A 15,956-nucleotide genomic window follows, 5' to 3' on the forward strand; every position below is an offset into this window, starting at 1 on the left:
TAACAAACAAAATCATTATGATGAAGATGAGTATTCCTAAATTCATTGAATACTTCCATAAACTCAGATTAGGCGGTCATGAAAAGAATGAATTACCTTTCACAGGAATGACAAATGCTCTCAAAACAGCATCAAAAATCCTTGCATGCAAAGATAAAGAAGAGCCACCAACAACAATCCCAGAAAGTGCTCATTGCTTCACTGCTGCTGTTCAATTGTATTTGACATCAGGTTTCTTACTGAAGAATTTGGCCTTCGTGTCAATGGAGAATGAATCTGAAAGAACATATCCAGTTCCAAATGATCCAGAATTCGAACAGATTTGGCAGATTGGTCCTATTGAATTATATGAAGCTTTCTTCTTCAGAATTGGCAAATCATTAGTATCAGAGATCATGGATGGTATCAATAGTTATGGATCAATTATCTTCGGTGTTGGATTTGCATGCATTGCTTTATCATTTATATTCATGTGTGTTGCAATTATATTAATCCACAAAGAAGATATCTTATTGACATTCACAATGAGATTGCTGTTATTCTGCCCACCAAGAGTTGTTTTGTCTAACTCAAGAATTATGGATTTGATTGCAGGTGATTATGATAACAAAGATGCTGCAAATACTGCTAAGCATCTTGCATATTCTAATGAAGTTATGAACAAGTTGAATGACTGTGTCATGGTTTTACATGATGATGAGTTTCATAAAATCATCAGTATTAACTCTGCTTTCGAAGAAACATTTGATATTTTACCAGAAGATTTGATCGGTAAAAATGCAAAAGAATTCTTTACAAATGAAAGATTCCAAGGCAAAGTTGATACAGTTTTGGCAACAATCACAAATCTCCAGTTTGAGAAAGATGGAAACACTGTTTTCATGGAATTCACCCCTGTGATTGTCAATGGAACAAAGATCATTTCTGGAAGAGATCACACACAAAATATTTTACATGAACAATTAATTGAAGAAGAGAGAAAGAAGTCAGATACAATGTTGGCTTCCATTTTGCCTGCTTCATTAGTTTCTCGTGTACAAGCTGGAGAAAAGAATATTTCATTCTCTGTTCAATCAGTCACTGTTATGTTCTTTGATGTTGTTGAATTCACTCCATGGTGTGGTTCTCATGATGCTCAGTATGTCATGAGAATGTTGAATATTGTGTTCAAAGAAATGGATGCAATTACAAATGCACATAAAACAATGACAAAGATTAAATGCATTGGTGATTGCTACATGGCTGCAGGCGGTATTTTCGATGAAGTAAATCAGCCTCAAATTCATGCAAGAGAAGTTGTTGATTTCGGCTGTTTGGCAATTAAGAAACTATTAGAAATCGATGCAAATGAAAATGAGAACCTTAAGATCAGAGTTGGTATCAATACAGGCGGTCCAATTGTTGCGGGTGTTATTGGAACAGAGAAACCAACATTCGAAATTCTTGGCCCGCCAATCAACATTGCACATGAAATGGAACATCACGGTATTCCAATGAAGGTCCACATCTCTAGACCTGTCTATGAGTTCATTTATGGTGGACAGTTCAGTATTAAAGAGAGAGGTGAAATTGAAGTCAAAGGCGGAAAGATGTTCACTTATTTAGTAGATCCATGAAATTAACTTTTTTTATGAAATTGTATTGCATATATTTTATATAAAAATCTATGTTTTATAATGCTTTTCAACTTATATATCATTTTTACAAAAAAGCCTTATAGAAGGGTATTAACAATAACCATCATATCTAAGCTAAACTTCTTTCAACGATTAATGTTCATCCATAGAGCACCTTAATAATGCAGTTGTACATATATATTGCCTCATAATTTTCTGGATCTTTAGATCAAATTTCCATTAATACTTCAATATCTACCTTTATATATATTGAATAATGCACATAAATAGATAGAAAAGGATACTTATTAACTTTGATCATCGTTATTTGATATTTCGAGAAAATAATATCCAATTATTAAGGAATAACAATTCAACAAAGTCTGATTATCATTTGCAAAAGTCAAGAATTGAGGGTACATGTGTTACATATTTGAATTTATATAAAGAATTACATCTCTATCATGGGAAAATATCAAAGATTCTTTGAACAATAAAATATTCAAAATATGTTTCACACTTTTTATGAGAAGCTGCAAGCCGATAAAAAGTGTGAATACATATTTTAATAAGTTCTGATCCTTTTTACGGGCTTATTTCATAAGCCCGTAAAAAGTGTCAAACCTATTGTTTTATGATAGTCGATATTGAGAGGATAGAGTGTTTAAATTTTATAAATTGAGAAATTGGAGTTCAGAAAATGATCGTGTTAATAAAAATTGAGATTAATTCAATTATATTTAATATCAATGAAAATTTATTAAAATCTATTCATTGATATTTAATATCAAGCTATTAGTTCACTTTTTCATGACAACAGCACTAAAGGGCGTTCCAGTGACAATCAAGGGAACATTCGTCAAAGTTGGAGATCAAGTACTAGAGTTCGAACTTGTCCCACAAATTGAGAATTTTTTTATAAAAATTTGTAAAAATTATCATCATTCTATAGCCTTCAAATATTTTGCAAAAGTTTTCTGTAATTTTTTCTCTCAAATTTTTTGTAAAAATCAGAAAAAAAAGTGATAAAATCGAATGTCTTTAAAAATCATAAAACTTATTTTAAAACTATTTCAAAAATTAAATTAGTATTCAAAATCATTCTATGGAAGAAAGAAGATCTAACTGAGCCCCAGAATTCTCCACTTGAAACGACCAATACAATTACGCCCAGACCATTTATTATGGAAGTGTTCGAGGAATCCAAGAGCTCGAAGCTCTGCTTCCCAAATTAATTTCCTTCCCTAAATAAATTTCCTTGGTAATCCAAAAATACCATAACATAATAGTAAGCCTACCTCCCTTACTAAGTTATTCATGGGTATTTGTTATTAATCCCATGTAAAGACTTCGACTTTTATCACTTATTTTTCAGATGTTTACAAAAAATTGAGTAAAATATTTGAATGCAATTGAATGTTTATTTTAATTCTATTGCATTCAATTTGGTTTAAAAACTTTTTTTGCAAAGTCTTTCAATTTTTTATGTAAACTTCAGAAAAATAAGTAAAAAAATCGAAGTCTTTACTCGAACTCCCGTCCTTGGGGATTTTTTCGGTCAAGGGTTTTCTTATTGAACACCAAAGCAAACTCTATAAATTTAGTGTATTTCAATTTTCACTGCTATAAATACTGATTTAAGAACTATTAAAACATTACTATGCTTTTACGCAGCTTAATGTAAAAATATATCCTTTTAAACGAATTGTAAAATCTGAATTATCGAATTTTATAAATTTATCAACAGTGTTAAATATTTAATAATTCCCTATGCAAAAATAGCTTCGGAGTTTCATAAATTTTATATTAGAATGATAGTAACATACATTGAATACGAAATTTTATGCCGAATCTTGGTGTATGATGAAATGTTCATTGTAATATAGCTCATAGCAGAAGAAAATCATATATATTGGATAAAATATCATTTGAGAGTCTAAATCAGAGAATAAAAAAATTGAAAGTTTTAGTAATTCAAATAAAAATAGTTTACTAATATTTTGTGTATAATGACTATCTTAAAAAGCAAAAAATAAGATATATTTTTTTGAAAGAATTTCGATTTCGAAAAAAAAAATTCTGTGTTCGGCAAATGAACTCCAAAACAAGATTTATTATAGGGAATTCTAACCATTATACTATGCACTAATGGACTCCAAAATTAATTTTCAAGTATTTGATCGTGCCCCACCCCAAGGGCTGGTTAGTATTTTATTATCTAATGATGATTGCTATAAAATCAAATAAAAGTAAATAATTTTTGATTATTATTTCAAAAATATTAGTTTCAAAAGAGAATAATATCAAAAACTATCGATCTTGACCTCAAACGTAGGGTTTCAGCATTATCCTGTATATGCATTAGAAAAACATGATCCAGCAGAAGATATTATTGAAATTACATATGATCTTTGTTAAAATTATGTCAAAAACTATAAGCTATCATAAATTACATTAAAGCAATCAATTCACCTAATCTTTTGAATTGACTGGTATTGAATAAAATGAAACAAACTCATATTATTATAGATGATTAAAAATATGCACAAAATATTCAAAAGAATTCTGTATAGTTTCAGAATTTTGCTCCTTATATGTAATAAAATATATTCTAATGTACATATATGACTTGTAGAAGTTATTTATCGAGAATGAAATAAATAATGCAAATAACGAAAAACAATGGTGCAGTGTAAGAGCTTATGGGTAAAGAAAACGAATAGGATCAACTTTCAAATTTTCGAAATTTATTAGATCTTGGAGGTAAATTACCAAGTTTTTCGACGAAAAACCCCTTTTTATGCTGTTGAAGCTATAGTTTCATTTGGTCATACTCCGACCCCTTGTCTTTGGGTATTCGTGGAGTTATAGGCCATTAAAAAAAAGGAGGATTACGACCCTCTCAATTTATGAACGTGGAGCCTTAAATATAGATTTAAAAAAAACTTGGTTATAAATTACGAAATTTTCGATCTTGGGTTAAAAAGTGACAATTTGGTCGGAAGCCGCCCTTAAAAGTGTCACAAACAAAATTTTCAAAAAGAATGTCAAGTTCAGAGCCAAAAACTGAAAATTTGCGCAATTACATTGACCTTAAGCCAATTAATGTATTCGAATACCCAGATCAAGCATCAAAAATTATTTGGGGCGTCAATTGCAATAATATTATACAAATATCTTCACAAATTATCGAATTAATAACAAATAACAAAATACCTATCCAAATGGCACTTTATATCATAGATATTTTTTCACAAATTCGTATTAAAGAAATCAAATTATTTTCAGAACTTTATCAAAAAATATTAAACGCATTTTCATACATTTATAAACCGCAAAATAATAAATTAGCTACTCTTCTACATTATCAAGGTTTCAAATTCGAAAACTTCGAACCTGAAATTGAAGAAGATGAAATTCTGAATTTATATTCAACTAAATCTCCTTTATACTATATTGCATGGGATAAAGTTGATGATCTTAAATGTAAATTCCCAAATCTTGATATTAATCAGAATACTAATGATATCACACCACTTGACTGTGCAATTAAATATGGATCAGAATTGTGTTTCAATTACTTGAAAAATTTAGGAGCTCAATACACTTATTACTCCGAAGAATATGCTGTTCAAGGTGAAAATGAAAACATTTTTATGCAAATGATAGAAGATGGTAAATCATTTGATAACATGATTAATACAGCATTGAATTATCGAAACTATGAAATTGCTGAGTACCTTAAATCAAATTTGCGTCAAACTCCTTATTCAATAGCAGAAAGCATGTATTTTTGTAATTATAGCGTTACTTCGTGTTTGATATCTAATGGGGCTGATATCAACAAAATTTATAATCTCTTTTTTTTCATATTTATCATTGTTTTATGAAATTCTCTTTCTTTTCATATTTAACATTGTTTTATAGAATTCTCTTTCTTTTCATATTTATCATTGTTTTATAGAATTCTCATTCTTTTCATATTAATCATTGTTTGATTACATTCTTTTTATTTTCATATTTATCATTGTTTTATTGGATTCTCTTTCTTTTCATATTTACCATTGTTTTATGAAATTCTCTTTCTTTTCATATTTATCATTGTTTTATGATATTCTCTCGATATTAATGAATGCCCTCTTAGTATTGCAATCAAAGTGAAATCGATAGAAATTGTCCAATTCCTAGTTGATCATGGTGCTGATGTTAACATGAAACTTATTCTCATTCTTTTCATATTTATCATTGTTTTATAGAATTCTCTTTCTTTTCATATTTATCATTGTTTTGTGAAATTCTCTTTCTTTTCATATTAATCATTGTTTGATTACATTCTTTTTATTTTCATATTTATCATTGTTTTATTGGATTCTCTTTCTTTTCATATTTACCATTGTTTTATGAAATTCTCTTTCTTTTCATATTTATCATTGTTTTATGATATTCTCTCGATATTAATGAATGCCCTCTTAGTATTGCAATCAAAGTGAAATCGATAGAAATTGTCCAATTCCTAGTTGATCATGGTGCTGATGTTAACATGAAACTTATTCTCTTTCTTTTCATATTTATCATTGTTTTATGAATTTCTTTTTCTTTTCATATTTAATTTTGTTTTATGAAATTCTCTTTCTTTTCATATTTAACGTTATTTTATAACACTCTCTTTCTTTTCATATTAATCATTGTTTTATAGAATTCTCTTTCTTTTCATATTAATCATTGTTTTATAGAATTCTCTTTCTTTTCATATTTATCATTGTTTTATGATATTCTCTCGATATTAATAAATGCCCTCTTTCTATTGCCATCGATGTTAAAGCAACAAATATTTTCAAATTCTTAGTTGAACATGGTGCTACAACTGACAAATAATAAAATTATTTTATATTGAAAAAAGCTATAATAACGATGCTATTTTTTAAGAATAAACATCTCATAATAATTTAATGTTAATTCAATGCATTAATACACTTGTAGGAAAGCCCTAAATTTGTATATAGGCAAGACAATCTTTGTCAATTTTTTTTCAATTATTCTTTGCCCCCGAAATCAATTGATTTAAAGTCAGCTGTGTTTAATGGTCATTGACCACTTTGAAATTTGAGAATTTATGGACATTTTCAGATAATTTCCCTTTGAAATCAGAATTGCGAATTTATGGGCATTTTTCTGAAAACGCACATAAATTGCAAATTTTTTGTGAGGAAAATTGAGAGAATGGCAGAAAGTTGTAAAATCCATCCCTAAGGGATCACTAAAGAGTGCTGGAAATCTCGCCAAATCCGACATGTGTAAAGTTTCAAATTTGACACTTTGTAAATAGTTGGATTTGTCAGATTCAGCCTTGGTAAATTTTTATGGTCAGATTTCTATAGTTTACACGAAGAAAAAAAAGAAAAATATTTTTGAAATTTTGTCCATCTTAGAGTTCTTCATTGTGACAGCACTCCATCTAGCGTCTGGAATTTATATTATCCTAACACATCCGAGTACAAAAGCGTTAGTGGAACAAACGAAAACGCTTTTATTAGAGATACTTCAATTTCCTCTCAAAAATCATATTTTCGATCTCAATACTCTGGCGTTGTTATCGTCTCGAAATCCTCTGTTTCATTTCTTCACTCCATTAGATTCTTTTTGATGCTGAACATACTTCTTTGTATTGTATCTGATTCAACAGCCTAGGTGTGCAATTACTTTTATCAGACCACAAGTGCGAAAACTCCCCTAAATTGCTAAATTGAACAATTTTTCTCTTCCTCTAAGGATGAGCATCTTGAAGAGACGTTTAAAATGATTAGAAAAGTTATAAACAATTTATTAAAACAATAAAAAAAAACAATAATTACTTTGTAGACAACTGTTTTCCTGTTATAACAGGGAATGCCTTTTCTTTGTTGAAAGTACTTGCAGGTACAACAACTTTTCCATGTCTTGCAGCAACAAGCATCGATCTAACAACTTCAGGAGGGTATTTGTCCTGGTTTTCTCCAATTGCTCTGAGTCTGTCTGCGTAAGAAGGTTCTTTCTGGAATTTTGATTCGTTGATTGGCTTCGGGAAATCTGCTTTAAGCATCTCATCTACTTCTTTTGCTGTCATCTGTACGTATTCTTTCTTTGCCTGTTGAGCGGAAATCTTTGTAGAAGGCTTTGGTTTTGGCATCATCTGCATCACAACTGTTTCTGGAATTGTGAGTTCGTTTTCTCTTGCCAACAAAGCAACGTCTTGAAGAATTCTCATGTTCTGTTTCTCTTGTCTCTCTTGGAATTCTCTTCTCTTTGCTTCCGCGTTTATATAATGTTGTCTGTCTCTCTGAAGCAAAGAATCGTATTTCGAGAAACTTGGTTTGTTTTGGTTCCTCTTTGCGATCAAAGCCGCGTATTTAAGTCTTCCTCTTGAAGAGAGAACTTCGTTAATTAATGATTCTCCTTCTTTAGAATCCAAAGCTTGTATTTGTTTCATTGCGACGAATCTTTCAATTAATGATCTTAACCTTGCAATTTCACGTTTTTGTTCTCTTATTACTTCATCTCTCATTGCGATTGATTTCCTTGCGAACTCTGCATCTTCTTTGGAGGTGTTGTATCTCATTGATTGGAACTTGAGTTCTCTCTTTAATCTGTTGATTTCTGCCTTTAATAATAACATTTCTTTCTGGTCATTTGCTCTTCTGAAACCAAGCTGAATTATCTCTCTTCCTCTGCTTTCTAAGAGTTGTTGCATGTTGTCCATTTTACTTTGATAAAGTCTGACCATCCTTGAACCTTCTGTTTTCGGATCCATCTTTAATTCTTCGACAATCTTCTTTTGGCCAGCAACATCTTGATTTACTAGTTGATCTTGTAGTTTAATGATATCAGAACGTAATTTGTTGATTATGTCTTGTGAATCACCAAGTTTAGAAGTGAATTCTCCAATTTGTTTGTTCAAATCTTCTCTTATTCCTTCCAAAACCAAAATCTTCTTTCTCAAAATTTCATCTTCTTTGAGGAGTTCTTCCAATCTGATTCCTGCCATCAGTTTGTCTGCTTGGTTATCTGCAGATTGCTGGAATAACTTGTTGAATGACTCTTCTTGTTGTTTCAAAACTCCTTCTAGTCTCAAATTTTCTTGTTGCAATTTAGAATTTTGTTCAATTTTCTCTTGCAATTGCTCTAAATATTGTTTCTCTTTTATCTGACTTTCTTGGAGTTTGTCGTATATTTCTTTCTCGTCATCATTAACATTAGGTGTAGAACTATCCTTTGGTTGTATCTTAAGTAATAGTTCATTATAGTTTTGAGCGTTTTTATACAATTCATTGAGTTTTTGGTATTCGATTCTTGCTTTTTCTCTTTCCATTTTTCTGTCTCTTTCTGTTTGTATTCTTTCCTTGTGTAAATCATCATTTTCTTTGGTTAATTCATCGAGTTTTTGTGTTAGATCATGTATCAATTCTTCATTCAATGATTTCTGTATGTCTTTAGCCATCTTCTCTCTTATCTTTCCCAGCAAATCTTTGATAGTAAACCACTGTGGTTGACCTTGATTCATCAATTTCTTTAATTGCTCAACTTCAGATGTTGCTCCAGCAGAAGCAACTGATCCATCATTCTTTATCTGATCAGCCATAGATCTTATATATGTTGCTGCATCTTGATAATTACTAAACAAGTTGTTTTCTTGTGATCTGTTTTCGAATAATCCGTTTAATTCTTTTTCAACTTGTTGTACTTTTACAAACGCTGAAGAATCAGAAGAGAATTGTTTCAAGTTAACAATCTCTCGTCTCAAACTGTCTACCAGATCTTCCTGACGCTTGATTTCTTCCAAAGCCTTGGCATATAATTCTTTGATGTCAGTTTTTGAAGGAGCTTCAGGAGTTTTTCCGATAACAGCAGCGATATCTTTAACTTTCTTCACTAATTGGACTTGTTCTGTAGGTGTAGCACCTTCTGAACCAATCTTCTTTGAGAAATCTTCGATTGTTGAGTTGAGTTGTTTTGCTGCTTCCAATGAACAGTTTTTACTTTCTTCAAATGCATCAAAAGCATCTGTTGAAATCATTTCTGCATCTTTCATTACAGTGTTTAATCCTGTTGAAACAGTTAAACTAGATTTGTTCTTGTTTCTTGTTCCTGTCAATTGGATTAACTTGTTTGATTGTTCATCAGCGTTTTCTTCAACAACTTGTAATGAATCATTGATATCTCCAACAACTTGTTTCATTTGTTGTGGAGTTTTAGCGTTTTGAAGTTCTTCAATTTTACGCTTTAATTTATCAATTTCTTCTTGTTGTTTTCTGAGTTCGTCGTTGTTATTCTTCGACAAAGATACAGTTACTCGTTTGGATTTAGGTTGTGGAGGTGGTTCCGCTGAAATAAAGATTTCTTCTGTTTGGTTAACACTCAATGTTGGCATTCCTTTCTCATTCTTATCGTATGTCCATTGTATTTCTGATGCCAAACTTGTAACTTCTTCATTTCTCGAAATTTCCATAACAGGATTGATTTCTAATACTTGTTTCGCTGGTTCTTCTTCAGCAACACTCATTGTTGTTGATAATTCCAGCTTCTTGGATGTTACAGATTTCTTGTCATCATCATTTTCATTTTCATTAATTTTGTCACTTTTTTCTTCGGTTTTTTCTTCAAATTTTTCTTCAGATTTTTCTTGGATTTGAAGGATACTTGATTTGGAAGTTTGCAAAGAGATCTTCTTCTTTTGGAGCTGTTCCAATTCAGTAACTCTTTCTTTGAGTTGTGAAATTAAATTGTCTTTTTCGATGTCGAGTTGTTTTCCTAAAGTATTCATCATTTGATCCTTCTTTGTTGTGTCTAATTCTTCTTGTATTGACTGCATCTCAGACATAACAAGTTCTAAGTTCTTTCCAATTGTTTTCGCCTCTTTTGCAACAATATTTTGACCGACATCGATGACGTTTTTGTCGTCAGAAAGACTCAGCAAAGGTCGTGGAGGGAATTCTATGACATCTCCTGCAGCTGTAACAAGCTTGAGGACTTCTGTCTTAGGAACGCTTGTTACTTGTTCTGCTGGATATACTTCAGGAGGTTGTTCTGGACTGATTTCGTTCAACAAAAGCGAAAAGATTTCCATAGGAGGAATAAACTTCAAAATCTTGTGTTTTGGAGTTTCAATTATATCAATCTGGCAACTGATGTTTGCTCTTGATGCTGGAGAAACATCAACATTGTCGTAATGCTGAAGAATGTTTGTATAAACCTTGGTGAAGTGACCTTCATTTGTGTCACTTTTTTCATTAACTTCGACATCAATTTTTGGTTCAACACTTGCTTGAACTGTATGAATTTTAACCATTTTTCTTATTCTTTCTATTTGTTGTCTTCTTGCGAATCTTTCATTAGCTTCTTTACCTAGATCGAATACTTCTACAGAAGATTGCAAAGGCCTCAACTGCAAAGAGTTGAATGGAATTGGATTTTCCAATTCAGGAGTTTTAATTTGTCTGTCAGATTTGACTTCTGGAATTTTCTCAATTTGTTTGTTTTCTTTTTGTGGAGAAATAGAAACTGTTCCTTCACTTGTAAATGTCAAATCATTCGTCTTCAACTTGATATTAATCGAATTCGATGAATCACTAATAGCAATCTGTTTCCTCAGCTTATTTGTCTCAACAGGTTCGTTTGTTTGGACATCAGTTTGTGTTGTTTCACTTTGTTCATCGATATTTATTGAATCTTTTGATTCAGCCATTATAAGAATTGAAGAGTTCTGTGGCCTGATTGTCTTCTGTGTCTGTCCATCAACAATTTCTGTGTGTACAATATTAGGTGGAGGAATAATTTCTGGTTTTTCTATAACAATAGAACCTTTTTCTTCGTTTATAGAAATTCTTAATTGTTCTTTGTTTCTTCTTGGTTTACTACTATTTATAATAGGTAATTCCTCAGTTGAAGAAGAGTTTGTTTCACCATCCAAGTGTATATTAGGTTGTGACAAAATGAGAGAGAATCTTCTTGAAAGAGTATAAGCAGATCTTGCTGTTGATTCTTCGGATTTTCCTTTGTTTTCTGGTACTTCCACGAAAACGTATCCTTCTGATCTGTCCAAACAAATTCTCAACTGTTGGAAATGAGTGTTGTTTGTTATTGTCTCTGCGTCTTGTAGCAAAGGAGGATCAGTATTGGATAATTGGTTGATCAGCGTAGGTGGTAGTTTCGATGAATCGATTTCTTTAGTTGGAGGCATTGAAAGACAAATTTCGGTTTTGACAGAAAGATCTTTTTTGACAACATCACGAGAATTATCGAAATACATGTGAGAAACAGCATTCTTTGTTAGAAGAATTGGTCTGTCGTGAGTAACAGGAGATACATATCTCTGTCTTTCCTTCAAATCTTTAAGCCGTTTCTGGAGATTGTCAATTTCTTTCTGTTTTTCTTCAGTTTCAATCAAAAGTTGGTCGATTTGAGCTTTAGTGACATCATCGAGATTTTGTTGGGCCAAAGCTTTGTTCTGTTGCAAGAGATGTTCTTTCTCTATCTCTAGGGCTTTGATTCTTGCATCTAATTCGGCTGTTTGCGCTTGTAAATTGTTTGTTCTGTCTGCCATCTTCATTCCATCGATTTGACCCATGAGTTGTGCAATTTGGTCTTTGTAGTCTGTTTCCATGTTGTAGATCTTTGTTTCATACTCTTTCTCTTGGTCAGAAAGCTTCTGATCAAATTCTTTTTCTTGATCTAACCTTTGCTGCGACATTCTGTTCTTAAGTGCTGATTCAAAGGCCATTCTTTGCTTGAGGAACTCCGATTCGACCCTTTGTCTGATCTCTCCAGCTAATCCTGCGATATCTACTTTAGGAAGTTCGTTTGTTTCTGGAATAATGAGGTCGCTCTTCTCCAATTCCAATTGTTTGTACACAGCTAGCTCTTGTTCTGTCTTGTCTTTGGCTAATTTGTACATATCTACTTCGGAATTGGAATTCTTCAATTGTTCGCTGAGTTGTTGTATCAGGTTGTCCTTTTCTTCAATGTCTTTATCGATTTTGGCCTTGAATCTGACGAATTCTTCCCTTTGATTTTGCATTCTTTGGTTGAAATCGCTTTCTAGCTGAATTGCACGCTTTTCGTAGTCCGTGGTTATCTTCTCTATCTTTGCGGCTGTGTCTTGGTCGACGTTTGACATCTCTGCTTCGTCTAATTTCTTCTTCATTTCGTTTAATCTCTCTGTAAAGTCCTCGATCGTGGAATTCATCTCAGCCTGGTGGTCATTCTTGAGCTTTTCGATTTCAAGGTCATGGTCTCGCTTCATATTTTCGCGTAATTGCATTTCATTATTTTTGAAATCTTCAAAATCAGCTCTATGGTTCTTGCTTGCATATTTCAAGGCCATCTTCTGCTTGAACGTCAATTCCCTCTCTTCAAATTCGTTCCTAAGTCTTTGGATTTCGAGTTCTTGATTCTGTTGATCTTCTTGCTTTTGTTTGTTCATTTTTTCTTGTAATTCACCGATTTCTGTACGTAATGTTTGTATCATTTTGAGAGAAGCTGTGTCTTTTCCTGCTTTTCCTGATTTATCAGCGTTTGCGTTAATTAATTCACGAAATTGAAGATCAAATTTCTTTCTATCTGTCTTGATTTGTTCTTCTAAGCTTGTAATTCTAGATTGTAAAAACTCTTTCTCGTTCTGAGTAAGTCTAACCGTAGTTTTTACATTTGTATTTTCTTCTTTAAGGTCGGAGATTTCTTTTTTAAGTTTTTCGATAAGTACATCTTTTTCTGATGCTTCGAAATTAGCAGCAAGTGTTGTACTGTTTGAGCTTCGTGATGTATTTACTTGAATTGAATCAACGATAAGTTTTTCTATTCTTTCTTGTTGTTCTTTGTTCGTAGCTTCGAGTCTTGCGATTGTTTTCTTTGCTTCGTCGAGTTCTTTCTTAGTTGCTTCATCTAATTTGCTGTCAATCCTTCTTTGTACGGAAATAACCTTTTTGGCGTTCTCTTCCTTGAGAGCTTTGATCGTCTGCTCTTGTTCCATGATCTTATTTTCTAATTTGCGTATTTGCATAATTGATTTTGAAACAATATCAGTATGGATTGATACAGCTTTGAGAGCTGTTTCGTTTTTAGTATTAGAATCGAGTTTTTGAATTACTTCATCGTCAACAATTGGAACATCTATTGGTTGTGTTGCTGTTTGTAATGTTTGTTCTTCTTGTTTGAGCCAGAGTGATATGCCATCCATAAGGCTATTCTGTGTTTCTTTCAATTCTCGATTCTTTGAGAGTAATTCGTCAACAATTTTTTGTGATTGTTTAACAATATCTGTTGGCTGAAGCATACTGCTGGCAAATTGCATGTCAAAGTCAGCACGCATCTTTTGGGAATCATCTTCCATCTTTTCTTCGTAATTAGAAACGATTTTTCCAATGTGTTGAGTTACGCGTTCGATTTGAGAAAATGAATTGTCTGGATTATAGTCTGGTAGAAGCTCCTCAGGAGGTTTTAATGGCCTAGATACTGGAGAAAGACACCCAGATGTTTTTGGATATTCGATTTTTGGTAAAGGAGGAAGAGCTGCATTTGCAAAATGCATAGCTGCCTTAGATTTCTTTGGAGTCTTATTAATACCCTTGGGAGCGTCAGAAAGAACCCCCTGACGTGCTCCCGGAGCTTTAGACATATAAAATTTAAACTTTGAGGTACCTCGCTGAATTTTTTGATAGAAAATAACGTAACAATTTTTTCAAAAATTTCGAAACAATGAAACACTAGTAGAACGATTCCCAAGCAAAAAAGTGATCTTTCAAAGTATAAATCACATAAATACAACATTATTCATCAAATTTATTGCTTATCACTCTGAAACTAAGGCAATTTAGGCTGCCAAATCAATCTCTACAAGCTTAAATTATTTGTCATTCCTTAATCACATGCTTATAATCTTGGTAAATATGAGATTATGTTATATCTTTTGCGGCAGACATTCATCAACGGAAAAAAGGCTTTTATTGTTTGGGGTCTATTGATGGATTAATGTAAAAATCAATAATATTTAATAGAGAATATAAGAATAAAATTTTAAAAGAATAAAACAAATTAGAACAAGATCTCATCGCTTCCTTCTATCATAGTTTCGCCTTCCATGATAGCTGTATTGACTTCAAGGCAGCGGTTTCCAACGACATTGACCAATGCGTTCTTCATATCGATTTCTGGGATATGATCGTAGAAGAACTTGTTTGATGCCACGTGGAATATTGTAAATCTCTTCTTAGGATTTGGATTGACCATACCAGACAACAAAACTTGCGCATCTTGAGGTAATTTCGAGGGATCTTTGTTGACTTCGTATGTATTCATCAGTAAGTAGTAAAATACTGTGCCGAGAGCGAATACATCTGTTGCAAATGTTAATTTATGTGTTGTTTCAACTTCTGGTGCGGTATATAAGGTCATTGGACCGTGGGAATCGATAAACTTGTTCATGGTGGCCATACTGAAGCCTGTGATAATGACTTTTGTCTTTGACTCAACAAGGATATTGCTGAGAGAGATGTTTCCATGAATGCAGCTCAAGCAGTGCATGTGCTTAACTACATTCACTAAGCCCCACATCATCTTAGATGCGTTTTCAAGAGTGATCTTTTTGTTATCGAATATTCTTTCATAAAGATCGCCTTTCTTGTAAAATGGCATGACAATAGCGTTGAAATCTTCTTGCATAATAATTCTCTCTATAGAAACAATGTTAGAATGATTTAAAATACCTAAAATTTCGATTTTTTCGTCTTTAAATTTTCTAAATCTCGATCTGCTTGGAAGATATTTAATAACGCACTTTGATTTTGTGTTTTTGTTTGTGGCTTCATAACAAGCACTATGTAGTTTTGCCGTTAATTTGGCGAAAACTTCGTAATTATCGATTTCAAACGGGAGAACTCTCTCCTGAGGAGGAGCATCCTCGTCATTTTCCTCTTCCTCCTCTTCTTCTTCGTCCTCTTCAGTTTCGTTCTCTAATGTTGGCTCTTGAAATTCATCAGGGAAACTCATTTTGTATGGAAAAAATTTGACAAATCAGCGGCTTTTTGCGTGTTTGAAAATCCTGTCATAATTATTTGATTGAAATTACGAGAAGTAATGACAAATCGATATTTAAATTTTGTTCTGAGAATTCAACTTTACCATCAAAACTACAATAGTTATGAATTTTGCGCTTGAGGATAGAATTCTTGTGGCATAATTAACTCATTTTATTAAACCATCAAGGTATAAATAGTCCGAACAATTAATATCAAATTTGGTTAAAATACAATGTTGTTCGAATTGACAATAAGTAATCCATCCGTATTTTGATGCAATGTATGAATTCTTAAC

General features: G+C 32.2%; 4 protein-coding genes across 4 annotated transcripts; 2 read left to right on the forward strand and 2 right to left on the reverse strand.

Moving 5' to 3' along the window:
* Positions 1 to 17: 17 nt before the first annotated feature.
* TVAGG3_0289980 (guanylate cyclase protein) lies at positions 18 to 1,616 on the forward strand (the record flags this gene model as incomplete). The annotated part of the gene is made up of 1 exon (XM_001580220.1): positions 18 to 1,616. The coding sequence occupies one exon, from the start codon at positions 18 to 20 to the stop codon at positions 1,614 to 1,616; it is 1,599 nt and encodes a 532-aa protein (XP_001580270.1).
* Positions 1,617 to 4,621: 3,005 nt separating this feature from the next.
* On the forward strand, positions 4,622 to 5,837 carry TVAGG3_0289990 (protein ubiquitination; the record flags this gene model as incomplete). Its single annotated transcript, XM_001580221.2, has 1 exon — positions 4,661 to 5,506. The coding sequence occupies one exon, from the start codon at positions 4,661 to 4,663 to the stop codon at positions 5,504 to 5,506; it is 846 nt and encodes a 281-aa protein (XP_001580271.1).
* Positions 5,838 to 7,464: 1,627 nt separating this feature from the next.
* TVAGG3_0290000 (A-type inclusion protein-related family) lies at positions 7,465 to 14,262 on the reverse strand (the record flags this gene model as incomplete). The annotated part of the gene is made up of 1 exon (XM_001580222.1): positions 7,465 to 14,262. One exon carries the CDS (start codon positions 14,260 to 14,262, stop codon positions 7,465 to 7,467), a length of 6,798 nt encoding a protein of 2,265 aa, XP_001580272.1.
* Positions 14,263 to 14,640: 378 nt separating this feature from the next.
* TVAGG3_0290010 (protein kinase protein) lies at positions 14,641 to 15,632 on the reverse strand (the record flags this gene model as incomplete). The annotated part of the gene is made up of 1 exon (XM_001580223.1): positions 14,679 to 15,632. The coding sequence occupies one exon, from the start codon at positions 15,630 to 15,632 to the stop codon at positions 14,679 to 14,681; it is 954 nt and encodes a 317-aa protein (XP_001580273.1).
* Positions 15,633 to 15,956: the final 324 nt, after the last annotated feature.

This window comes from Trichomonas vaginalis, chromosome V (assembly GCF_026262505.1).
Source record: "Trichomonas vaginalis G3 chromosome V, whole genome shotgun sequence".
Taxonomy (NCBI): Eukaryota; Parabasalia; order Trichomonadida; family Trichomonadidae; genus Trichomonas; species Trichomonas vaginalis.